At 37.1% G+C, this 27,435-nt stretch overlaps 1 protein-coding gene across 4 annotated transcripts in view; it reads right to left on the bottom strand.

The window, feature by feature from the left end:
* ARL13B (ADP-ribosylation factor-like 13B) overlaps nt 1–27,435 on the bottom strand; it is a 75,995-nt gene that overhangs the window by 46,602 nt on the left and 1,958 nt on the right. Inside the window, exons 2-4 of one of the 4 annotated variants that reach the window (XM_011927607.1) lie at nt 14,268–14,338; nt 13,504–13,625; nt 6,278–6,527 (exon numbers count right to left, since the gene is read on the bottom strand). The exons of 1 other annotated variant lie outside the window; for it this stretch is intronic. In XM_011927607.1, the coding sequence (XP_011782997.1) occupies nt 6,278–6,527; nt 13,504–13,588 (335 nt within the window). In that variant the 5' untranslated portion in view covers nt 13,589–13,625; nt 14,268–14,338. The remainder of the gene's footprint in view (nt 1–6,277; nt 6,528–13,503; nt 13,626–14,267; nt 14,339–27,435) is intronic. 2 more of the 4 variants (XM_011927606.1, XM_011927608.1) reach the window with 2 other exon arrangements.

Genomic DNA, 27,435 nt, shown 5'->3' with positions numbered 1-27,435 from the left:
GAAAGATTAAATAACCTATTTAGGGCCTTTCTGACTCACACTTTCTCCTACGCCAGTAGTTGTCAGTTTTTGCTATGAATCAGAATGACCTGGAGAGCACGTGTGGGAAAAAAAAACCCCAAAGTACATCTGGTCTCACTGTCAAAAATTGTGAAGGTCTAAGCTGATGCTGATGCAGGTGGTATGGACAATATCTTGCTGCCTAGTAACACTGCCAAAGAGCTTTTTTCTGTGTTATTTTGTTTTTAACTAGATTGAAGTGATAGGGGAGTCAGGGATGGGGACCTCTGCAGGCTCCCAGTGCTTAAACTGCCTACAAAATCAATCAGCTGAGAAGCTTTACTGTAAATTACAGTTGCTATAAAGGTGAATGTCGTTAAGAGACAAAAGGAAACATTCAATAAGGACAGCTGGAGATGAGTCAACATATAAGTAAGCGACATTAATGAAGATGACAGTGTGGTAAGGCTCCACTGAAAGGGGAGAAATCTTAAGCCAATAGGCCTTATAATTCAATAAGTAGGAGTTTCAGAGGGTGAAATTAGTAAATTAGGGGACTCACCACTCTATCTAAGGATCAACTGATTATGTGACATAGGCAGACCATAATTCCATATTTATAGGTCTCCAGCATTCTAAAACAGGATTTGGATTCTCTATTATTTAAATGTCTAACCTAATAAAAGCACATTTGATTCAATTTCTGATAACTGTATTAGGATAATCATAACCTAACTTCTAGGTACTTACAATAAGGAATATTACTAAAAGAAATTTGCCAACTAACATTATGCTGTAATACTGCCTAGAAGGAAGGTGAGCCAGATAAGCATATAAAGGTTGGAAACAAACAAAACAAAATCTCATGTTGAAAAAGTAATAATTAAAGCCTGGCTATTGTTTCTCCTAATATGGAAACTCACTGACAGGGTTTTTAATCTTTTTAGTCGTAAACTTCTTTAGGATCTGCTCACAAGAAAAAAGCACATACACTTGGGATTGTGTGTATGATTGCAGAAAGTCTTGGGAAACCACTCATGATGCAAAGACCCCGGGTCAAGAATATCTGTCTGTCTGTCTCTCTGTCTGTCTAATGTATTTTTACTGCTCCTTGAAGAGGAGGGCTACCCCACAGGTAGTGTGCCCAGAGTAGCCAAGAAACTTTTTTATTGGAATATTCATAACATCCAGTAAGATCAAATCAGAGATATTATGTTGTCTGCCTCAAGTGAAACTCTATACATGTATCGCTTTTGTTGTAATCATTCAATTTGTGAAGACTGGCCAAAAGTTAAGTTAGTTCATGTAACTCCACAGAAAAGCAGGCAGTGTGTAATGAGAAAAGTGGCACCTTCCAGTAGTTCGAGAATGCTAACACAACTAGAATTGTTATCATTCTAAAAGAAAATTTTAGCCCGTGCCTCTCCAGGATTACTCTGGTTAAAAGCATTAGGGGATTCAAGTATAAAAAGAAGGGGTAATTTATTATCTCTCTGAGGCCAACTTTTAAGACTCCACAGGTACTAGCAAGAGGGGGTGTAGAAAGAGCATGTGCCTTCTTATGACATCAGTGTAACCCTGGACTGCTGAAAATTTCAACAGATTAAGCTGTTCAAAACACCTCGCAGCTCAGTTTATTCCTCAGGTAATCAACAAATCATGCCTTGTACTATTAATGGAAAATGTCTATACTGGATGCTGAGCTTAAAATTTGGGATTACTGCTGCTTTCTGCACTATTTATAAAGTTGCAAAACCTGTTTACTTTTTCTCTCGGAAAGGCCTTCTTTGTCAAGACTACCTAGTTTGAAGGTTTTTTGTTTGTATTTTTTAAAAAAAATCTCCAGGGCCAGCTAGATTAATTAAGCTCTAAACAGTTAAGCCGGGGGTGGGGAGCAGGCAAGAGTAGATAACATAATTCATACCTTACAGTACAGGCTAAAGTTAATTTCTAAATAGTTGTGAGAGAAAAAGGATTTTGTAGGTTAATATGATCATAAAGCATAATGTTTGCATGGCATTTCTTTTTACTCTCTTTAAAACGAATGCATATCATTTTTAATTTTTATTGAAATTGGTTCTGGTTCATGCCACTCTATACAGCTGAATAGAAAGAATTAGAATATTTTACAGCTACTTTTATTATAGAAGAGGCATTTAACTAAGTCCAAAGAAGTAAAGTTACTTATCACCAAATTCACAGTAGCTCTTCGAATCCAGGTTCCAGACTCTGTCACCTCCCTAAAGTAATGATTTTTCAACTTTTCACCACTTATTTCAGAAGATTTTAATTAACATATTATGCTGATTAATAAATGCTATATAACTGCCAAAAGGAACTTCTGAGCTAATAAAACAAAGAAGCCTAGTGATATTCTGATTCTGACTTTTCAAGAAAAACCTCCAGTCTGTGACATCAAGTACAATCTGGCTGATACGGTTTACCTGTGTCCCCACCCAAACCTCATCTTGAATTGTACTCTCATAATTCTGTGTTGTGGGAGGGACCTGGTGGGAGACGATTTCAATCATGGGGGCAGTTTCCCCCATACCGTTGTCATGGTAGTGAATAAGCCACACGAGATCTGATGGTTTTATCAGGGGTTTCTGTTTCTGCATCTTCCTCATTTTCTCTTGCCACTACCATGTAAGAACTGCCTTTTGCCCCCCGCCATGATTCTGAGGCCTTCTCAGTCATGTGGAACTGTAAGTCCAATTCAACTTCTTTTTCTTCCCAGTCTTGGGTATGACTTTATCAGCAGCAGGAAAACAGACTGAGACACTGGCCAAGGCCTGATTTGCCATCACACATGCTGTCAGGCTTGTGTGTAGGAACAAGTAGAGAAGAACTCAAGATTGTCATAACCTGCTACTGTAGTCATCCACTCTACTTCCCATAAATAACATGTAAATTTGTAATTTGTGATTCTAGAAAAGATTCTTAATCTTTAGATTTATTTCTTTCTATTAAATGAATCTTTTCAGAGGTCTGTTGTTTTCTGCTTGCTTGTTATTGGGGGTAGGAGGACAAAGTTATGCAAGCATTAAAATGACTTCTAAGAGGCACTGTGGGTAAGTTACCTCAACTAGTTTAGGCTCAGATAAGGCACAGGCAGAAGAAATTAGATGCTGTAATGTATTTGGCATATGAGTGGTCCAGATGTCTGTGGGCAGTAAGGAGGAAGCTGTGTGCAACAAAGAGAACTGCCACCTGACTCTAATACAGGTATCCCCTCCTGCTACCCTTCCACAGGCCCCATTCCCTAGCACTGAGCTTAGCACTGTTCTGCTGAACATCTTTCCTACTTATTATACAGCAGATCTGTCAGTGCCAGACCTATTATATGCTAGACATTATTTCTAGTTGCAGGGGTTATATTAGTTTTAAAAAAAAAGAATTTCTAATATGCATGGAGCTATGAAAGGAACTTGAAGGACTTTAAGCTAAGAAGTAGTAAAATTATCAAATTTGTATTTTTAAAAGTCTCATATTCTTTACCTATTCTTGTATTGTTTCACTGGTCATCACAAGCATGTACCAGTTTTGTAATCTGAAAAACAACAAATAAAGAAAAGAACTGCTGACCATGTAAAGGAGAGCTTGGAGGGCAGGCACAGGCAAGACTGGCAGCTAGGGACTGGCTAAGGACTGTTCCTATCAGCAACACAGGTGATTAGAGAAGAGGAATTGAAGACAGGTAACACTAAAGGGAAATGGAGTAGTGAAGAGATTGAAAAGATAGTAAGACAGTAATATCAATAAGAGAAATTAATTGCAAGTCAGAGAGAAAAAGGTAAACGGGAGAACTTTCAAATATGGGGCTTAGGCAGACATTCGAGAGGTGTTTATAAACATATTTTTTAAAAAGAGCAGGATACAAAATTTTATTTATTTATTTATTTGTTTGTTTGTTTGTTTGTTTGTTTTGAGACAGAGTCTTGCTCTGTCACCCAGGCTAGAGTGCAGTGGCGTGATCTTGGCTCACTGCAATCTACACCTCCCGGGTTTCAAGCAATTCTCCTGCCTCAGCCTCCTGAGTAGCTGGGACTACAAGGCATGTACGCCCAGCTAACTTTTTGTATTTTTAGTAGAGACGGAGTTTCACCGTGTTAGCCAGGATGGTCTCCACCTCCTGACCTCGTGATCCGCCCGCCTTGGCCTCCCAAAGTGCTGGGATTACAGGCATGAGCCACCGTGCCTGGACCAAAATTGTATTTATTATATGAATACTGTATACATTACATGTCTCATAAATATATATGCATAGGAAATTCATCAACATGCTAACGGTGGCTGGCTCTGGATGGTAAGTCAATCAAGTTTTTAAATATTCTTTTCCACATATGTACAACTATTAAATATCAATAAAAATACATACAAAAAAACCTTTCCCTATATCTTTGAAATTTATTAAGAATGGTACTTTTGTGTACATTTTGTATATTTCTGAACCACATTCCTTCCAAAAAGCAGTTTCCCTTTAGTAATAAAACTCTATGATTGTAAAACTCCCATGAGAAAATCTTGTCAAATGGCAAACCATTCTATATTTCATAAACATATTACACTGTCCATAATTAATTCTTATATCTTTGTGAACTCTCACTAACTGAGTTTATAATGGTGAAGCAATCACAGTAGTTGCGTATTTTCTTTTCTATTCAGGAAATTCACCAGCTGAGAGAGGTGACAGAATTGAAAGCAAATACCTTGCTGTTATTTGATTACCCAGTAATCACTGTAGTCACTTAACAACTGGATACCCCTACTTTGAGCCGTTTCCACAGATATCTGCATGACTGACTCCCTCACTTCAAATGTCAGCTTCTCAATAAGGCCTATTAGGATTATCCTAATTATAAGAGAAACATGCCCTTATCATCACTACCACCATAGGCTTTCTGATATTCTTTTACTTGTTTCATTGTTTTCAATTCACTTATGATCTCATATATAATGTAACTTACTAATTCTATTTAGTGTATATCTCACCTCCTAGAATGTAAGCTCCTGAGCTCTAACTTGGATTTTTGTTATTTTTATTCCCAAACACATCCCCAACCCCAGAGCTATGCTTGGCAAATAGTGGATGCTCAAGGAAATATTTGTTGAATTAATGCATGTATTAATGCATAAATCTATAAAAGAGTAAATGAAAAAAATTGAATGGCTAGTTTTCAAAAAGTACATAATATTGTTTTGCAAATAACCACCATTAATATTTTTTACTTTAGATATCACTAATTCCCTGCTTAAACATTTGTAAATACCAATTTAGCCTATGTGGTTCAGCAAAGTTCTCTCTTCATACGTATCCCTGTTAAAAGTTTTCCTTTAGATTCAATAAACATGAGAATTGCTTATACAAATCAAATAACTTCTCTAATATATAAAAATTTGAAAGTATAAACTTTACCAATAATCATATAATACAGTTCTAACTTGTGCAATCAGAGCTTCCAAATCACCTCATTTAAAAAGGTTCATTTACTGCTGAAGACCACGGAGAAACTCTACAATTTTTCATCTAACCATGTGATAGGTTGATTTTTTTTTTTTTAATCCTTGATAGTGAACCATAACAAGGGAAAAGGGACAAGAAGACAAGAGCAAACATTTAGTTTACTCCAAGTTAAAGAGCAATTTAAACTACTTTCAGTTTGCTATGCCTCACGGTTATAGCACCATCTACTGTTTACTATGCATAAATGCTACGAGGGCTGCTAGTACAAGAGTCCTTTGTCACTATGTTTTTAAAAAATATTCACCCACATGGACGCAATCATGTAAGTGTATGTCTAATTTGATAACAATCACATGTCCAATATGGAAACGTAGAAGTGAAAACTGAGAAATCAATGTGGTATTAGAAAAATAAACCATTTACATAACTCTGAAACAATAATACTCTTTAAGAAAAAAGGACAAAAGCAAAACACAAGTTATTAAAAGGGAAAAAATTAAAAGATATTTTAGAACCTTGTTAATGGAATATTTCAAAATGCAAAATTCTATAAAAAGTAAACTATCACATAAAACAATGAGTTTACATTTGAATATCTAAGAGATCCACTTTTAAGAATTGTATATAGCCTTAGCCCTTTTTCCCTACAGACACCATTACAAGGCCTCAGTAAATTAACAACTCCCAGTTAATTACATACATTTTAGTATATTAAAGCATGACTATTTTAGCTTATTCAGTAGTTTGTAACAGATAAATTTCTTTAGTGGCCAATGCCACCGTCCCTACATTTACAATGCTAACATTACTTACACCAATATAGGTTTTCCCGATATCCTAGGATGTCTTAGCATTTCTGACATAGCCTCTTTTGTCTCTTCCATTCTCTCTTCATCACTGGAATCCACAACAAATATTACCCCATAGGATTCAGCATAGTAATTCTTCCAGATTCCCCGAATTCTTATTCCACCTCCCAAGTCAAAGATGGTGACTTCAAACTTTCCTTGTCTAAGGTTAATTTTTGAAAATCCAACAGTGCGAACTACATCTTCAGGGTATTCTGTTTCAAATAATACAAAAAAAAGAAAGAAAAGAAAAGAAAATCTTTAGACTTTAATTGATAACATTAACTTTTCAACTAAAATTTTAGCACCAAGTGAAGTATTTAGCATTCACTGACAGAATAAACATTATATGGAAGCATACTGGTCTGGGGACAGGCCAGAATATCAAACTAGAAATTTTACTCCATGCAGATAGGAATCTTTCTTTCTCCTGATATACAACCCGCACCTGGCATATAATAGGTACTTAATAAGTATCTGTTGAATTAATAAATGAATAAACTCTCTTGCCTTTAAGGCTATTTACTATCCAAGTTACAAACAACAAAAATGTCAACCTTTCAATACCATAGCTATCCCTAGGGGCTGTTAAAACATCTGTGGAGTTATAAAGAAAACCACGAACACTTAGAGAATAGAAGAGTTTAGAAGAATCAAAGAATGAGAGAAGCTATAAAAATAAGATCACTCACTCTTTTTTAATTAGCTGAATTAAGGCTATATTTGCAATAAAGAGACGTTTAAGGGCAGCTTACAACAAAAAGTAGATTTCATTCTTTCTATAGGAACATATTTTGGAAAACATAAAGAAGATACAGGATGTATATGAACTGCCAAGGAGTGATAATGACAATACGAGATTTAAAAGATACCTGAGGATCTTAAAAGACATGATAGGAGAGACAGAATTTAGGCCTTAAAGCTGCGTAGGATTTAAACAGGCAGAAGAGGAAGGGAAATGACAAAGTAAAGGAATAAGAACAAATTGAACATTGTGCCTGCAGCAAATCCTTAAGATTAGGAATGCAAACAGAAGAGGGTTCTGAAGATAGAGAACAAGGAGCTATTGAAAATATCTGGCAGACCAATGATATAATTAAGGTGACTGAAATAGCGCTTTATTAAGATTAATCTTGCAAAAGTCTCTAGACTGACCGGAAGTGACAGTAATAGCCTCTTTTCAGAGAGGCATGAAAATAAAGCAATAGAAAAGAGAACTCATGAAAGATGAATGCTCTGCTGACTCATGGCTATAGAGAAGAGTTCAAAATTCATATTTTTCTCTTCTATTTTTTCTTCATCACTGGAATCCACTATAAATATTATCCCACAGAAAACACTGTTCAGAGCTGCATGGTCAAAACAATAGCCACAAGCCACATGAGACTTTTTAAATTTAAATTTAAATAAAATTAAAAATTCAGTTTCTCAGTTGCATCAGTTACATTTCAAGTGTTCCAACGCCATATATGGTGGCTGGGTACAGTGGCTTCGGCCTGAAATCTCAGCACTTTGGCAGGCTGAGGCGGAAGGATCACCTGAGGCCAGGAATTTGAGACCAATCTGGGTAATATCTAGAGTTAAAAAAAAAAAAGCCACATGTGGCTAGGGGTCCATCCTACCGGACAGAGCCAATATAGAACATTTCCATCATTGCAGAAAGTTCTACTGAACAACACTGGTGTTTAGAGGGTCTTATTTCCATATTTAGCAAAACATGTGCTATTACAAAGATTAATTTGAAAGGCATTCGCTAAACTTAGGTGTGACTGAGAAACAGACTTGCAAAACACCAATCTCTTGGTAAGCGCCTTAGTGAAGTTTACACAGCACCTGAAGAAAGTTAAAAGCCACTACAAGTCATACTTTTGCTAATACTTTCATTACCTAGAAAGAGAAAAAGGTAAAGTTAGACATATACGCAGCATGACTTTCCAGAAACAGGATTACACTAGGCATTTACAAACGTGATCTAAGCCTAACCAGAACTAGTTTGTGTGGATAAAATAGGCAGCTGTCTTTCAGTACGAATAGAGAGGAACCCCAGGCAATCATCCGTGAAAACAAATCAACTATGTTGCAGTAGGACTAAGGGAACTAACAAGTATCAAACACCTCCTTGGTACCCGGGACTTTGTTAGGCATCAAGGGTGCAAAGAGGTATAAGCTGGGACTTTGTTAGGCATCAAGGGTGCAAAGAGGTATAAGATACGATTGCTGTCCTCAAAGTACAATGTAATATAAAGAAGCGGAATATTAATAGGAATAACACAGAATCTGTACGTTCTTAAAGAAAAAAAAAAAAAACCTAGAGATGATAGGGCGTAGGAATTCAAGGGAAGGAAGGTGAAAAAGGGAGGGGCAAGTTATGGTCTAGAAAGGCTTTCAAAGAAATGAAATCTTGAAATGAAGACTTCATTGTGAGTGAACACATAAAAGCTACATAATTGTAACGGAGAAGGGAAAACTATATTTTAGGCAGAGGGAGCAATTTAAGTACAGATAAAATGATGGCATTATGCCCTGTAAACCAATTTAGACTAAGGAATTTTTGCAAGGTTATATGGTAGGCAGAGACAGGCCTCAAACAGAGGTCTTCAGGACTCCCAAAGCCTGTTTCTTTTGATATGTGGAACACCTTCTATTCTTTCCTCTGGTTCCTACTCAGCATTTGTGTTTCACAACTTAAGACTAAATGTTCAGGTACAACTTTCCCCATAAATCCTTTTCCGATGATTCTTCCTACTTCTACTGTCACTTTTACCTCCATCATAATACTCTGTCCTCTGCTGATCTTCACAATAGCCTATACCTTCCAACACATGGGACCATGTCTTTGTATCCTTAGCATTCAGCACAAAGTATATAGGGCTCAATACTACACCACCAAACCACTGAGATAACTGAAGCTGCTGTCCCGTACATCCATCCTTTCTTTTGCCTTTCCATATATTTATCCATCTATCCTTGTACATGTATTTAGGGCCCATTATAGATGAGAAATCATACAAGAACCAGGAGCAAAAAGATGCATGGTCCTCAATTCTGAGAATTTCAGTAAAGTACATGTGGTAAGACACCATCTCTAGAAAGTCCAAGATAAAATGCCAATAAGTAATCAATAAATTTTTGAGCATTTCTTATAAGCTAAGTACTATGCATGGTTTTAGAAATACAAAGATTAATAAAATCCATCTTCTGATCTCACAGAGCTCTTAGTCTATTGAGGAAATACACACACACACACACACACACACACACACACACAAATAACTACATATGAAACATATATATATATAATTTTTTTGTTTTGTTTTTTTCTCTTCACAAATCACAAATAACTACAATATAATGAAGACAAGGTAATATCCAAAAATGCTAGGGACCAATCCAAACAAAGAAATTTTGTAACAAAAATAACAATAGTTCCCTATTAGGAAACACTATTTGACAGTCAAGAGAATCCTAGATTTTTTTTACCTAGGCTCATGACTGCTTACAAGACTATAATCCCCAACTACTATGGCAGCTAGGGGTGGCCATGAGAGGAGGCTAGCTAGTGATGTGTTGTTAAACATTTGGAGGAGGAGAACCCTGACACATGTATGGTATCTGCCAATTTCCAAAGTATAAATACTTCGACCATGGCCAATTTCAAACTAACAATATGAGGTACCTGAACACAGAGTTGGTAAGAGATATGCATAATGGGGTCTCGCTAGTTCAAAAGAACCCATATGAACAGCAGGTCAGGAACACCACTGCTTCTTGTCAATGACGTGAACTAAAATGATGCAGCAGCTTCTGGTTCAGCTCCTAAAGGAAAGGAGGACGGCCTCCCCTTACCCTTTACCTCTTCTTTGTAGCTGAAATGCACATTTTGTAGTGAACTACCTTCAACCATGTAGGTGAGGGAGAACACTGAGGATGGCAAACCAAATAGAACAGAGAACTGAGTACTAACACAATGGAGCTGACAAACCCGTCCTAGACTACTTTTGCCTAGGCTGTTATGAGAAAGAAATAAACATCCATCTTGTTGAACCACTGTTATTTAGGTCTCTGTGAGAACAACTGAACCTGTGTCCAACTAATGTAATTACTGACAACCATGAAGAAGACAAGTTTGATCCAAACAAGTAAAGTTCTAGGAAGGGGTATTACTTTTACATTAAGAAGTTACTGTAAAAAAAAGTAGAAAGAATGAAACCTAGTATTTGAAAGCACAACAGGGGTACTATAGTCAATAATTTAATTGAACATTTAAAAACAACTAAAAGAGTGACACAAAGAATAAACGCTTCAGGGAACAGATACCCAATTTTTCATGATGAAATTATTATGCATTGCATGCCTATACAAAAATCTCATGTACCTTGTAATATACACACCTACTATGTACTCACAAAATTAAAAATAAAAAAGGAAAAAAAGCTATTGTGAATAAAAAAATTAGCTAGGCATTGTGGAGCACACCTGTAGTCTAGCTACTCTGGAGGCTAAGGCAGGAGACAGCTTGAGCCCAGGAGTTTGAGATTACATGAGCTATGATCATGCCACTGAACTCCAGCCTGGATGACACAATGATACCCTGTCTCTAAAAAAACAAAAAAATATGGACCAGGCTCAATGGCTCATGCCTACTATCCCAACACTTTGGGAGGCCAAGGCAGGAAGATCACTCGAGGCCAAGGAGTTCAAGACCATCCTGGGCAACATAGTGACACTCATCTCTACAAAAAATTTAAAAAAAATAAAAAATAAATAAATAAATAGAATATGGATTTTAAAAAAAGCTACTGTGACATTACAGATAAAAGAAACTGAGGGTTTGGATTTAGCCAATGGCAACACAGTCAGAGAGGAGGTAGACACATCTGAAAAGAAACTAGCAGACAGCTTTTTCTCAATTTTGCATGGAAACAACAATAAAAAAAGAAGGCTGAGAAGAATCAGAAATAAGTAGAAAAGTAGGAGCCACGGGGAGAGATGTTTTAAGAAGACCTAGGAGCATGGCCTAAACAACTGGGACACCAAAATGAGCAAAATGCCTTTAGAGAATTTACAGCCTGAAGAAGTAGAGAGATACACAAACAAAAGGCAATTAAGTAGTGACCAAGTAGGTATCAGTAAGGGCAGGCCACAAAAGCGGACATGGTCAATTCTACTCATCAAGGTAGTAAGGGCTGGGGCAGCTGGGGATTAAAAAGGACTTTATAAAAGAGGGGATTATATGACAAAAGCACATCTTTAAAGATCAGTAGATATTCTCTCCAGCTAAAGAAGTGAAAACAACATAAAAATATAAAGGAAAGAGAAGGCTTAAATCTGGGAAGTTTCAAGTAGTTCTATGAAATTAGAGTCCTAAAAAAAACTTCAAAGTACGAAACTGAAGAGTAAATATGGGATGAAGGACAAAAAGAGAATGAAGGGTAGGGCTCAAAGTTGAAGGCAGTTTTGACATTAAGCATTTTCTAGACTCAGAAAAAGGAACTTACGAATATATGGAGGTGGAATATATAAGAGAAAGGAAAGAGGATGTTCTAAGTACGCCCAGTATACATAACAAATTAGGTAATCTGATTAGCACATTCTAAAATGCCTGCTCCCATGAATGTCAGGCTTTAGAGGAATGGATAAAAGAAGGTTAGAAGAAAGTGTCACAGCCTCCAGGTCAAAACTGGTTTTCCACTTGTTTTTGTATGGTCCACAAGCTAAGAATGTGTTTTACATTTTAAATGACTAAAATAAATTAAAAGAAAAACATTTCATAACACATGAAAATTATATTAAATTGAAATTTCAGTGCCATAAATAAACTTTCAATGGAGCTTAGCCATGCTTATTTGTATACGGATTGTCTTTTTTTTCCTTTTTTTTTTCTTTGAGACAGAGTCTCACTCCACTGCCCAGGTTGGAGTGCAGTGGCGCGATCCCAGCTCACTCAACCTCCATCTCCCAGGTTCAAGCAATTCTCCTGCCTCAGCCTCAGGAGTAGCTAGGATTACAGGTGTGTGCCAGCACACTGAGCTAATTTTGGTATTTTTAGTAGAGATGGGGTTTCGCCATGTTGACTAGGCTGGTCTTGAACCCCTGTCCTCAGGTGATCCGCCCGCCTTGGCCTCCCAAAATGCTGGGATTATTACAGGTGTGAGCCACCATGCCCAGCCTGTATACAGATTGTCTATGACTGCTTTCACACTACAGTGTAAAAGTTGTGTAGTTCAGAAGGAAACTGGATGACTGCAAGGTCTAAAATATTTACTATTCAGCTTTTCACAGAAAAAGTTTGCTGACCACTGGTTTAAATGATGGTGAGTGTCCTGTGAAGATATAACGTAGAAGACAACATAGACATAGGCTTTAGAAAAATTCATAGACAATAGCAGATGATTTACTTCTCATTTACTTAACATTACAGAGTAGCATTTGGGGTGGGAAAACGTTTTTCTCCAACAGTGAGTTTTGCAACCTGTTAATAAATAAATGCCCTTCCACTATTTAGTAAGCACAATGTCTTACTGCAATCATCAGTTTCCAGAAACAAATACACGTTACGCATTTCTCCCAATTCTTACCCTTTAGATCAGTGGCACCAGGGACCAGTTTTGTGGAAGACAATTTTTCCATGGACTGGAGGATGCAGGTGGTTTCAGGATGATTCAAGTGCATTACATTTATTGTGCACTTTATTTCTATTATTATTACATTGTAATACATACTGAAATAATTATACAACTCACTATAATGTACAATCAGTGGGAGCCCTAAGCTTGTTTTCCTACAACTAGACAGTCCCAGCTGGGGGGGTGATGGAAGGCAGTGACAGATCATTAGGCATTGGATTCTCATAAGGAGCACGTAAACTAGATCTCTTGCATGTGCAGTTCACATAGGGTTCATGGTCCTCAGAATCTAATGCCATCACTGATCTGACAGGGGCAGCGCTCGGGCAGTAATGTGAGTGATGGGGAGAGGCTGTAAATACAGACGAAGCTTTGTTCACTGGCCTGCCACTTATCTCCTGCTTTGTAGGCTGGTTCCTAACAGCCCACAGACCGATATTGGTCCATGGCCCCGGGATTAGGGACTCACATTAGATGCCTGATTGGTGATACATTCTAGGTGCCCAACAAAGTCACTAGCATAGATACTGCTATATTGTAGCACAAAGCATTAAATTAAGATTACCTGGCCGGGCTGGGCGTGGTGGCTCATGCCTGTAATCCCAGCACTCTTGGAGGCCAAGGCAGAAGAATAGCTTGAGGCTAGGCATTCCAAACCAGCTTGGGCAACATAGGGAGACCCCATCTCTACCAAAAAAAAACCTAATAAATTAAAAATTAAAAAAAAAAAGAAGACTAACCAGCATTCAATGAGATATACTCAATGATATGTAGTATGTATGATATATATTCAATATTCAATGAGATGCAGTATGTATGATATAAAGCCATTTAAAGATATAGAGGCCTTATCTATAACTTAATTATAAAAATTACTTATCATATCGGAAAAAAGCATCAAGAGATTCAAAGAGAACTATGCTGGCTAACTATACTTCTACTTCTCTTTCATATAAGCACAGGTATGTGACTAACTTCTGGCCAGGAAAATGTAAGTAGAAGATGGATATTCTTAAAAGCAGGGCAGCTCATCTTTTTGAATTTTCCTTCCTATTGTCTAGAATATAGATACTATTCCCTCTTAGCAGATCAAAGGCATCAAGGAGTCTCTGCATCTCTGCATGTATTCAAATCTGAAACATGATAATAGTCTGGTCCCATTAATCCAGAGCCTATTTGCCATATGAGTCACCAGTATACTAAGAATATAAAGTAATGGAGTGCACAGTAACTGTACCAAATTAATAAGGAATAAAGCAACTTAACATAAATAAATAATTCAGAATAATTTAATAGAGTTCAGAAAGCACATAAATATTTTCAGCTTACCTCCTTGGATTCCCTTTGCTGTTGCAGTTTTACCAGCATTATCAAGTCCCACCATCAAAAGAGTCACCTTTCTTAAAATAATAGAAATTTAAAAATCACTTTCTTTGTTAATTTAGTATTGAGGAAAAATAAATGCAAATTCATTAATTCAATCAACATTTAAGGAGCACCTATTAAGCACAAGAAAATCTGTTGGATGCTAGGGAGTACAATGATGAATAAAATATAGATTCACAAGCAAATTCATGAAAAATACCTTTAAAGGATCATCCTTTTGTTCTCTAAGCAAATAAAAGTAAAACTGTACAATAGATAATCCAAAGGACAGAGAATAAGGGAAAGAAGGAAGATAGAAAGGAAGGTGGGGAGACAATCTCTGAGTTATCTATCATGGCTAAAGAATCAATTTCCCAGTTTACTGAAAGCTAACAAATTATCACAAATCTGTTTATCTTATGAAAGTACATAACTGTTTTTAAATATGTAGCATCTTACCAAATATAAATTATACATAATAACATGATTATGAAGTGCTAACATTTTGAGAGAAGGTTACTACAATTGTAAAGTTTAAAATATTTCTCATGATATAGCTCAACTCCAAAGGAAAAAAACAAAAAACAAAAAAACACCTAGTTCAACTTAAAAACTGAAAAAACATAAGTCCAGATAAATTAAGTAATCTGGTCAAAGGTCACACAATGAATCAGTTACAGATTCAGAACCAGAACCTAATTCACCTAATTCGTAGGGACTTATATGTGGGACAGGTATAAAGGAGCAAACCTATTATATTGGTCCTAGTCCTATTAACTCAGTGATTCTGTTTACCAGTATGTAGTCATTTCTGTTCTAGGTTGAACTTTGCACAATATAAGAGGTGAGGCAGTTCATTACCACCATGGATTTGGAAATGAAAACTGCCTTGGGAATACACAGAAGAAAAGCCACAGCTTAACACAGCTGCCATATTTAGACCATAGGGTATGGTCAATCTCCTATGGAGTACAGTTACTCCTCTTTAGCGATCATCCCACAGAGGGTTGAAAACAGAATTCAGATGGCTGTAAAGGGTGTCCTTTCATTTCTCTAGGCTTTGCTCTCTTGGATTTAGATTTGTAAAAAAAAAAAAAAAAAAAATCAGGTGTACTCGAAGGGGCCATATAACAGACAGAAGACACAGGTGAGAGTATGCCATGTAACAGACAGAAGACACAGGTGAGAGTATGAGGCAGTCTAGTTATGGGTCACAAGGTGAGAAACAACAAACTTAGTATGGCAAAAGCCAAATTGATAATTTATTAAATAAATAATCACTGACCATCTTCTATATACCAGACACCAGCGTTCTAGGTACTTGTTTATTACAGCAACCACCACCATAATAAAACAAAAACAGATAAAGAAATTCTTCCTTGTTAAGCTTACATATTAGTGACAAAAGACAGCCAGTAATAATATGATAAATAATAAAGTGTAGAAGGTGATTAGGTACTATGGGGAAAAAAATAGAGTAGGGCAAGGCTGGGGGTGGGAGGAGGAGACAGTTTTACATAGGGCAGTCAAGGCAGACTTCATTCAGAAGGTAAAAATCTGAGCAAGGACTTGAAGGATGGAGTGAGTCATGCATATATTCGGGGCAAGAGAGAACAGCTGGTGCAAAGACCCTTAGGTACAGAAATGCAGGAAGGTCCAAGAATCGGCAAGGAAGCCACTGTGATGAAACCAAGTGAGAAAGGAGCAGAATAGGAAGACAGGAAGTCAGAGACACATCAGAGACCAGTTCATGTAAGCCTATATGCCATTGTGAGGATTCTGACTTCTACTATGAGTAAAATGAATTCCATATTAATTTCCTTTGTTATCTAGGAGCTTTTATCTTCTCTAGATGTTTCAACCATCCCATACCTAGCAAGGGAAATAAACAGAAGCTGTGTCTATACTTGACTCAGTGCGAGAATAAGGTAAATCACAATAATCAGCACTCCAGGGTCCCATTCTCAATTGGCTGGTGGCGAAGCCAGTGGGAATGCCACAAAGACCCACAGCAGATTATAGATTTATGGAGAAGAGGTAGTAGGCAGGGTCCAGGAACCTCTATCCATCTGGAAATGTACCTGCATTATCAACTATGAAAAATATGAATTTACTTCCTAAGGAAGCTGCAAGATATTAAGATATTTTAGATAGATATTTAGATAAATTTTAATTTAGATAAATATTAAGATATTTTAGATATTAAGATATTTTAGATAAGCTATTAAGAAGCTGCAAGATATTTTATTAATAATAAAATATAATTTTATTATTTTGTTTGAATTCATAATCATGAATTAAATAACTCATAGAACTATCAAATATCAAAGACCAAGATTTAAGCACAAAATAACTTCCAAAACAAAATATAGTAAATGACTATTCAGAGAAGATGGATAACATAGCATTTAAAATGAGTAGCTTAGCAAAGCATGGAGGCACATTCCTGTAGTCTCAGCCACTCCAGAGGCTGAGGCAGGAGGACTCCTTGAGCCTGGCAGGTCAAGCCTGTAGTGAGCCATGATTGTGTCACTGTACTGAAGCCTGGGCAACAGAGCAAGACCCTGTCTCAAAAATAAAACAGGCCAGGTGTGGTGGCTCATATCTGTAATCCCAGCACTATGGGAGGCTAAGGTGGGCAGATCACTTTGAGTTCAGGAGTTCGAGACCAGCCTGAGCAACATGGTGAAGCCCCATCTCTACTAAAAATACAAAGATTAGCTGGGCGTGGTGGCACACACCTGTAATCCCAGCTACTCAGGAGGCTGAGGCTGGAGAATCGCTTGAACACAGGAGGCAGAGGTTGCAATGAGCCGAGATCATGCCCCTGCACCCCAGTCTGGGCAACAGAGCAAGACTGCACCTCAAAAATAAAATAAAATAATAAAATGAAATAAAACAAGCCAGGTCAGGACTGGAGGTTCATTCCTGTAATCTCAGCACTTTGGGAGGCCAAGGAGGGCAGATTACTTGAGCTCAGGAGTTCGAGACCAGCCTGGACAACACAGCGAAATCCCATCACTACAGAAAAAAAAAAAAAACACAAAAATTAGCCAGGCCTGGCAGTACATGCCTGTAGTCCCAGCTACCTGGGAGGCTAAGCTGCGAGAATTGCTTGAACCCGGGAGGCAGAGGTTGCAGTGAGACGAGATCGCACCACTTGCACTCCAGCCTGGGCAACAGAGTGAGATGCTGTCTCAAAAAATAAAATAAATAAAATAAAATAAAATGATAAAATAAATATTTTAGATAATTCAAGTTACTCGAGATACAATGAATTGGACTAAAGTAACGCTAATATTAAAGCTAACTCAATTGTTCTTTATGTAGACAATGCATTTCAAGATCTACAGTGCTTTAAACATTGCCATGAACCAAAGCAATTACTTTTGGGGAATAAATCCCTGTTTTCTACTAGTTTACATCATTTATTCCATAAATATTAGGCACCCCTTACATAGCAGCAAACAAATATCCACAATTCTTAGGCCTCATAAACCTTAGAGCCTAGCAAGAGAAAAGGCACTGGAGAGGTAATTACAGTAACATGAGATAACTGTTATAAATTAGGGGAAGCAGTGGGCAGTCATAAGGATAGACAGCAGACCACAGAGCCACTCTGGAAGTCAGAGAAGACAATACCACAAATAAACGAATAAGCATCAACTGAGTTGGCAATTCCTGGAAACATCATGAAATCTTTTCACATCCCTTACAAGTCAAAGTAAAAATTCCCTGATACACCATTTTATGAAAAAGAACTCCTTGTTCTCCATTACATAGAGCATCTCATGTTTTTCTCCATTCTTGTCAAGATTTCAGTTTTTTAAAAAAACACACACCTAAATACACATATACTGTGCATTCTGAAACACTCTTCCTAAGCCCACCAAGAAAATCAGCTTTTACCTTAAGAGTCTTTATTTATAGGCTGTTAGGCTCAAACAAACAAAAATGTCCTTTAAATAAGAAAATCACTTTAGAGAATTATAATAGTGTTGAGACTGGCATAAAATAATTCTATTTCTATTTTCACTTTGACTACCTTTGCAACGAGTTAATTTTTAAGATTATGCCCTATTCTTGAAAAAAGGCTTTAATTAAATGTTTTAGGGAATTAAAGCATTACTGAATAAACATAACTAATAAGCAGTACAAATAAAAATCACAGCATGAATTACTGCAAAGCCTGATAACGAAAGATTAAATTTATACTTTCAGGACAGAATGTGATTAAAAGGTTAACATTTACCTAAAACTCAAGCTTCTATAAAGAGGTATAATTTATTTAACCTATGTTAAAATGTACACGTAGCTACCGCTTTTTAAAACATGATAAATTGGACGGGCACGGTGGCTCACACCTGTAGTCCCAGCACTCTGGGAAGCTAAAGCAGGAGGATCACTTAAGCCCAAGACCAGCTTGGGCAACATAATGAGACTGTGTCCCTACAACAAGCTTTTTAAAAAATTAGCTGGGAATGGTGATGTGTGCCTACAGTCCTAGCTACCTGGAAGGCTGAGGTGGGAGGATCACCTAAGCCCACTGAAGCTGCAGTGAGCCATGACTGCACCACGGCATTGAAGCGTGGGCAACAGAATGAGACCCTGTCATTCATTCATTCATTCATTCATACATGCATGCATACATACATACAAAAATATGGTAAATTATTATTGGGAACGGTTTGGCTGTGGTGCTGTATGACAACAGAAAGATGAAAGATTGCCAATATCTCTTAGTCTGATGATTATCTGATCAAATATATTAGCCCTTCAAATTGAAAAAATAATATACAGTGCTCTTAGGTTTACAGTGTCTACAAAAGTTGACACTAGCAATAAAATCAATCATTTAATCATTTGGTCAGATGGTAATACAATTAAAGCACATTAAGCATTGTGGACACAAAAATGCCTCAGACATCATTTCTGTCCTGAAGTGCTCAACCTCTAGTGAGAGTGACTAAAACATAAATACAAATACATTCTGACACTACGAAAGTTTAAAATGTTTAGCTATATATGTAAGATGATAAAGGAATACAGAACAAGGGGACTTTATCCAGCCCAAAGTTAGGGCAGAAGGTCAGAGAAGCTTCTTAAGGTAATGCCTAACCTAAGTTCTTAAAGTGAGAAGTTAGCCAAGCAAGGAAAAGGTGAAAACAGAAGGAAGATGACGGGATTCCAGAATGAGAACACTGCACGAGAAAATACCACTCACGTTGTGAGTTGATAAACAAGGGGTTAAGAGGACATCTCAGTATAGCAGCCTCAAACAAAAGAACAACATAGTCACAACTCAATACAACTATGTAGTGAGTCTAAAGGGAACTTGACATACTTCTACTTAAGGAACTAGTAAATGAGCATCCCTAGTCCAAAAATCTGGAATCTGAAACGCTCCAAAATCCTTAACTTTTTAACCAGTATGACGCCACAGTGGAAAATTCCACATCTGACTTCATGTGACAGGTGGCAACCGAAACTTTGTTATATGCACAAAATTACTTAAAATATTTTATAAAATTACCTTCAGGCTATTGCATATACAACACAAATGAAATTCGTGTTTAGGCTTGGAGGCCATTCCCAAGATACTTCGCTATATATATATGCAAATGTTCCAAAATAAAAATAAAAAATTTTGATAAATCTTAGGTCCCAAACATTTCAGCTAAGAGATGATCAAACTGGGCCAGGCACAGTGGCTCACGCCTGTAATCCCAGCACTTTGGGATGCCGATGCAGGTGGATTACTTGAGGTCAGGAGTTTGAGACCAGCTTGGCCAACATGATGAAATCCCATCTCTACTAAAAATACAAAAAAAAAATTAGGCAGACCTGGTGGTGCACACCTGCAATCACAGCTACTCAGAAGGCTGAGACAGGAGAATCACTTGAACCCAGGAGGTGGAGGTTGCAGTGAGTTGAGATCGTGCCATTACACTCCAGCCTGGGCAACAGAGCAAGACTTCGTCTCAAAAACAAACAAACAAACAAATACTCAAACTGTATTATCAAATAATTAATGATGTAACCCTTCCAGAAGTTGAAAGTGATCACCTCACTCCTAATATTATAGTCATCCCTAGGTCTTTGATTACTAGAAAGGCTGAGATACAAAGAACTCTGAAGTATCATAAGATTTACAGTATGTTATACTAGTAATAAGTAACATAAGAGGAATTATGGGTACTCTGAAACGTAGCCACAAACTTGGTGTTCGAGACTTGAGTTCAAGTGCCAGATTTGCTGTTTCTAAGCTATACGACATATTACTTCTCAGAATTTCATGAATAAAATAGGATAATAACAATAGCCATTCTAAAGGGATGTAATGAAAATTAAATAAGACAGGCTGCAATGAGTTGGGATGATGTCACTGCACTCTAGCCTGGGTGACAGCGTGAGGCTGTTTAAAAAAAAAAAAATCTAACTACAGCATTTTTCTGCTTAAAATCAAGTCTCAATTTGGCAGCCCCCACTTCTGCCACTCCTGGGAGGCCTGCCATGCCAAGGATCCCTTCCATGCCACGTATTCCTCCAGCCCTTCACAATCATGCCTGGCTACTTTTTATACAGACTCGCCTACCAGAACTTCTCTTAATCAGCTCTGTAGCACCTGCATCAAATGTGCTGGGCACACAGTAGGCTTCTCTACTGAAAGAAACAACAAACATTTTCTGACCCCCATTTGCTGAGTAAACATTAAGTAAAATTAAAATACATTAGATTGAGAAAGTACTATAATGAAGTCAATTTATACAAATCTTCACATCAAAATAGTTCATATTAAAGAATGTAATTAAATCCACATATATCAAATTGGCTGAAGTTTTCTGAAAAAAGCTTACATGCTCATGGTTTCAAGGTACTAATTAACAGAAAGACTTTCAAAACTGAAATAGGGGTCTCAGCAGCTCAGGCGGCGGGAGGAGTGCCAGTAGCCAGGCAGCCCAGCTTCGCGAAGGCTCTCAGCGCCATGGCCCACAGGTGCCCAGCAAGCACCCTTCCCACCGCCAAGATGCCCAAGAGGAAGGTCAGTTCAGCTGAAGGGGTGGCGAAGGAAGGGCCCAAGAGGAGATCTGTGTACTTGTCAGCTAAACCTGCTCCTGCAAAAGTGGAAACGAAGCCAAAGAGGCATCAGGAAAGGATAAATCTTTAGATTTAAAAAAAAAAAAAATGTAAACAAAAGGGAAAAAGGGAGCAAAGGGAAAGCAGGCCAAAGTGGCTAACCAAGCAACTAAAGAAGATTTACCTGCAGAAAACGAAGAAACTAAAACCGAGGAGACTCCAACCTCTGATGAAGCAGGAGAGAAAGAAGTCAAGTCTGATTAATATAATATACCATGTCTTATCTGTAGTCCCTGTCTCCCTTCTTGTACAATCCAGGGTACTTTTATCAACTGTTTTGTAAGTGCAAGTTTTTTAGTAGCTCTAGAAACATTTTTGAGAAGCAGGAAATCCCACCTCATTCCATTGTTAAGTTTTTTCAGGAGGTGAAATAATTCTCTGGTTGTTTATTTTTCATGAAACCAGAAAATAGTATGGGATACTGAATTACAGCAAGTTTTGAGTGTCTTGGACGTCAGCTTAACATTCCATAGATTAGGGCTTAGTTTTTATATATTGTAATATAAAATATACTAAATGGCAATACAGAGTCAGAATCATGCATTTAATGTCTTGAACATTTTAAATTACTCCTATTCCCATGTTTTTTTCACAGAATTGTTTCCTAAAGAAAACCACTCCTTGATCATGGCTCTCCCTGTCAGAACTGTGTACACTGTAACATCTTTGGTCACAGAAGTCCTGTTTTCCTGATAACTGTGTTAATGTGCTGTGAAAGATTGAAAATTTGGGTATATCGTGTACACGGTATTAAACTGTGAATTGGTAGAACGTGTATAGCTTATCAAACACTTGTAGATACTGGCTCTTGATTATCCTCTTAAGAAAAATTTGCCTCCAAATGTTAAGTTGGAACATCACTATAACTATTTTAAAAAGAGGCCGGGCACCGTGGCTCACGCCTATAATCCCAGCACTTTGGGTGGCCAAGGTGGGAGAATTACTTGAGCCCAGGAGATTGAGACATGCCTGGACAACATAGTGAGACCTTTTCTCTACAAATAAAAAAAAAAAATTAGCCAGGCATGGTGGCACGTACCTCCTAGTTACTTGGGAGGCTGAAGTGGGAGGATCACTTGAGCCTGGGCAGTCAGGGCTGCAGTGAGCCGTGATCACTCCTCTGCACTCCAGACTAGGCAATAGAGCGAGACCCTTTCCTGAATGACATTATGGCAATCATTTGAACACCTACAAATCTAAACTTCCTCATCTTTTAACTAAGGAAGATAATACTTTCAATATGTTAATTACATAAAAGGTATTCCTTTTTTTGGTGGGGGATGGAGTCTCGTTCTGTCACTCAGGCTGGAGGGTGCAGTGGCGAGATATTGACTCACTGCAACCTCTGCCTCCTGGGTGCAAGCAATTCTCCTGCCTCAGCCTCCCAAGTAGCTGGGATTACAGGAGCCTACCACTATGCCTGGCTAATTTTTCGTATTTTTAGTAGAGACGGGGTTTCACTATGTTGGCCAGGCTCCTCTCCAACTCCTGACCTCAAGTGATCCATCCACCATGGCCTCCCAAAGTGCAGGGATTAAAGACGCGAGCTACCATGCCTGGCCCATAAAAGCTGTTTTTTAACTTCAAAAATATTACGCAAGTCAAAGAAAATATTTCACTAAAAACACTAAAATCAAAGTTTGACACATCGAAACTCTATTATCTAAAACATTTAAAAATACATGGAGCAAGTTCTAAATTTTAACTTTAACATACAAATTTTAAAAGTAACAAATACATATACAAAAAAGACTTCAGAACAGGGTTTTGTGATACATATGTGAGAATTTTAAAGAATCACTATATGACAAATTGATAGAATGAAAAAATGTATTGAAAAAAGTGTGATTTTATTGCAGAAGTACGCTATTTTCTGACATTTAGATTCAGATCTAGAACCCCATATTATAGCAAAATCATTATCTAAATTTATTGAGTATGAATAAATAGTGAGAAGGCCAAACTTGGGTTCATAGCCTGCTTTAAAGCCTTGATCAAGTCAAATTCTTAGCGTCCATTTTTCATCTCTAAAATATAAGAGGGCAAAATAAGAGTGTCTCTAGGTCCTTTTCTATCTTAAAATTCTAAAATTCTTACTATGCATAATCAATTAGAACTAGAGGGATACAAAGCGATGTAAAATATTCCAGTTCAGCATACAGTACAATAGATAATCCTCGCTAATCTGTATGTACAGCTTAATTAGAAAATTAAGAACTCAGCAATTTCTATAAATGGTCTAGATTTACAGTTATATTTATTTAGGCCAAGAATGATGGTATTAGGGAGTTAAGTATTCCCTCAATGAAAAAGTTCATAGCAAAGAGGACAAACAGACCACTAGAAACGCTGTGTACCGTAACATTTGAATATCTTATTTTAGACTTGGCCACAGCAAACAACAATTTACTAATAAATTTGAAGTAAAGCTTTGATAGGTCGTATTGTGATGCTGAAAAAACATAGATGGACAAGAAATCAGTTCCAATTAAACGCTAACTCTGTGGAAGAAAGGGAGGAGACGAATAGGGGGCAGGAAGTTTCAAGGATTTGTTACCTCCTTATTAAAATTGAAATATGATGACTAAAGATTAAAATTTATAAAACCTGGCAGGCATATGGTACTTATTATATCTTCCTTTTGATTAAACAATAGTAAAAATATTTTTCATTAAATATACATAATATATAAGGAGTTACATAACATGTATATTTTTATATAAACAAAGAATTTTGTTGCCAAAATGTGTATGCAAAATTTGTTGCATAAATTTCTTCAAGATCCAGGTAAAATTAGTCTTTCCAGATTCTCGTTAAAAATCTTAAAAATCATCTTTCAACTCTTGCATATTCAATCATTATATTTTACATGCAATATTTCATCACCTAGATGCTATGTTATAAATAACAGGAGCTCAAAATGTGTAGATGAGAATGTGTAAGGGTTAGAATCTGCTGTAAGGCCCAGAGATTTACTGAGCATCAGAGCTTCACAGACCTTGTGTCCTGGACTCAGGATGAAGGCTGCTCCCTATAGGCTAAATAAATTGCAACAGATTAAAATTTTTTAACGTTAAAAATTAAAATATAAAAGTACTAGAAAAAAGTATATGTGAATGTAATATTAGAATGCTGATGAACTTTTTAAACATTACACTGAAAGAGTAATACATCTGAATTTAAAATTTTTATTTAGTCTTATTGATTGATTGATTGATTGATTGAGTCAGGGTTTCACTTTTTCGCCCAGGCTAGGCTGCAGTGGGGCAACCTTGACTCACTGCAGCCTCCACCTCTTGGGCTCAAGCCATCCTCCTGCCTCAGCCCCCCAAGTAGCTCGGACTACAGGCACATGCCACTACGTATGGCTAATTTTTTAAAAATTGTTTTGTAGGGATGGGGTCTCACTATATTGCCCAAGCTGATCTCAAACTCCTAGGCTCAAGCAATCTTCCCAAAGCACTAGGATTACATGTGTGAGCCACCACACCCAGCCTGAATTCAAAAATTTTAAATGTTTATATATAAAAATCACAAAAATTTGAAAACATAACAAATGGAAAGAAAATACTTGCAACATTATACAACTTACCCTTGAACAACACACGTTTGAAGTGCACAGTTCTACTTATACACAAATTTTTGTTTAGTGAAAGTTACACATGTGCCTTCCTCTCCTGCCTCCTCTGCCTCCCTAGCCTCCATGTCCACCTCTTCTGCCTCTGCAATCCCTGAGACAGTAAGACCAACCCCTCTTCCTCTTTCTCCTCAGGCTACTCAAAGGGAAGAGGATAAGGATGGAGACTTTCATGATGATCTGCTTCTACTTAATAGTTAATACATTTTTTCTTCCATAGATATATATATATTATTTTTTTTTTCTTCTTGAGACAGAGTCTTGCTCTGTCGACCAGGCTGGAGTGCAGTGGCACGATCTCGGCTCACTGCAACCTCCCTATCCCAGGTTCAAGTGATTCTCCTGCCTCAGCCTACCGAGTAGCTGGTATTTACAGGCACCCGCCACCGCGCCCAGCTAATTTTTGTATTTTTAATAGAGACAGGGTTTCTACCATGTTGACCAGGCTAGTCTTGAACTCTTGACCTCAAGTAATCCGCTGACCTCGGCCTCCCAAAGTGCTGGGATTACAGGCCTGAGCCACCGTGCCCAGTCCCTTATGATTTTCTTAACATTTCCTTTCCTCTAACTTTAAGGTAACAATAAATTATACATATAACATAAAAAATCTGTAGTAACTGACTATTCACGTTATCAGTAAGGTTTCTAGTCAACAGGAGGCTATTAGTAATTACGTTTTTGGGAAGTCAGAAGTTACACGTGGATTTCTGACTGTGCTGGCAAGGTGGGGTTCAGTGGCCCTAAACCCTGTGTTGTTTAAGTGTCAATTGTACTACCGAGAAACAGTAGCTATGATAAACACTTAAAATTTCTTTTTAAAAATTCAGTAGGAAAACACACCTGCCCCAATAGAAAAAACATAACAGGAATCAATGGACAATTGCTGAGAGAAACACAAATGTTCAAGGAAAACAAAGTTAATCTTCCTAGTAATCAAAAACAACAACAACAACAACAACAACAGAAACTCAAAGCGGAAAGCAGTTTTCCCTGGAATTTGAAGAAGATGAAAAACTGATGACTCCTGATTTTCTCAGTGAAAAATGACCAATGCCCTGTTGGTAGGAGCAGAAACGGTGTTTTATTTTATTTTTTTAATCCTTTCTGAGGAGCAATTTGGTAACATATTTTTAAAAGACAGACTTAGGAACAATAAAAGTTTCAAGAGTTTATTTCCACATTCATTGATTCATGAATGGAGCCATACCAAACTGAACCAAAATTCATGAATGGGGCCATACCAAACCCCAAATAAGTGGGGTTCAGTACTCCACTAAGGGGGATCAAGCATTAAACTTTTATAAGACCTTGACTCCTGACCTAGACTGGTGCCTTAACACTTGATCTGTGACTCCTGCCTTGTCCTTATCACACAAATCTAATCCCTGATTCCAATGTCTGGAATAATATGCTCACTAGGAGAGGATCTAAGTGAGGAGCGGTGGGTAAATACAATGGATACAGAATATATTAAACAGATCTGCAAAGTAATCTCAAATATAATATATTAATAACCATCATCATCTCTTTTACAAATTCACTCCTCACATTTGTCAGGATATCTTCATAAAATATAAACATGAAGAGGAATCTTAATAAGAAATTCTACAGAAAACAAATACATAATAATCAAACAGGCAATTTCTGTTGAAAAAATAGAGAATACCATAAAAGCACAAAATTTTGTTTTTAAAATTAGCTGGCTCACCTCTCATTTATTCCAGTAAAATAAATGGAACTACTTGCTAATGTTATTTACTTAAGGATGACTAAGAAGAAAAATCAAACTACATACAATATTTGGCAAATATTTATTCAGCCACTGTTATAAATCAGGCATTGAACAAGAAGACTTAGAAGACAGGTGTAATCCAACTTGTTTTCAAATCCTTTGACAGTTATCCAAATTGAGATGTTTACCTACCTCCTTTATATTAGACTATGATCTAGAACAGTAAGGTCCAGTAGAAATGTAACATAAGCCACATATACATCGAAATTCTCTAGTAATCTCATTTTTTAAAAAGTAAAAAAAGGTTAATTCTAATATATTATCTAATCTAACATACGCAAAAGTTATCATTTCAACATGTAATCAAACTTTTAAAAGACTGATAAGATGCTGACTTTCTTGCATAATAAATCTTTCAAAGTCCACTATGTATTAAACATACACTTACAGCATCTCAATTCAGACTAGCCACATTTCAAACGCTCAACAGCCACATGTAGTTCGTCGTTACCCTACTGGACAGGACAAATTTAGATGGTGCTTACTAAAGAAGAAAATACAATCTGGGTTATGCAGCTAAATTTTACTAATGCTTTATGAAGAAAATTCAACTATCTGTTCTACTT

The sequence above is a fragment of the Colobus angolensis genome, unplaced genomic scaffold (genome assembly GCF_000951035.1).
Source record: "Colobus angolensis palliatus isolate OR3802 unplaced genomic scaffold, Cang.pa_1.0 Scaffold73, whole genome shotgun sequence".
Classification (NCBI taxonomy): Eukaryota; Metazoa; Chordata; class Mammalia; order Primates; family Cercopithecidae; genus Colobus; species Colobus angolensis.
This window is presented reverse-complemented; position numbering and strand designations above follow the sequence as displayed.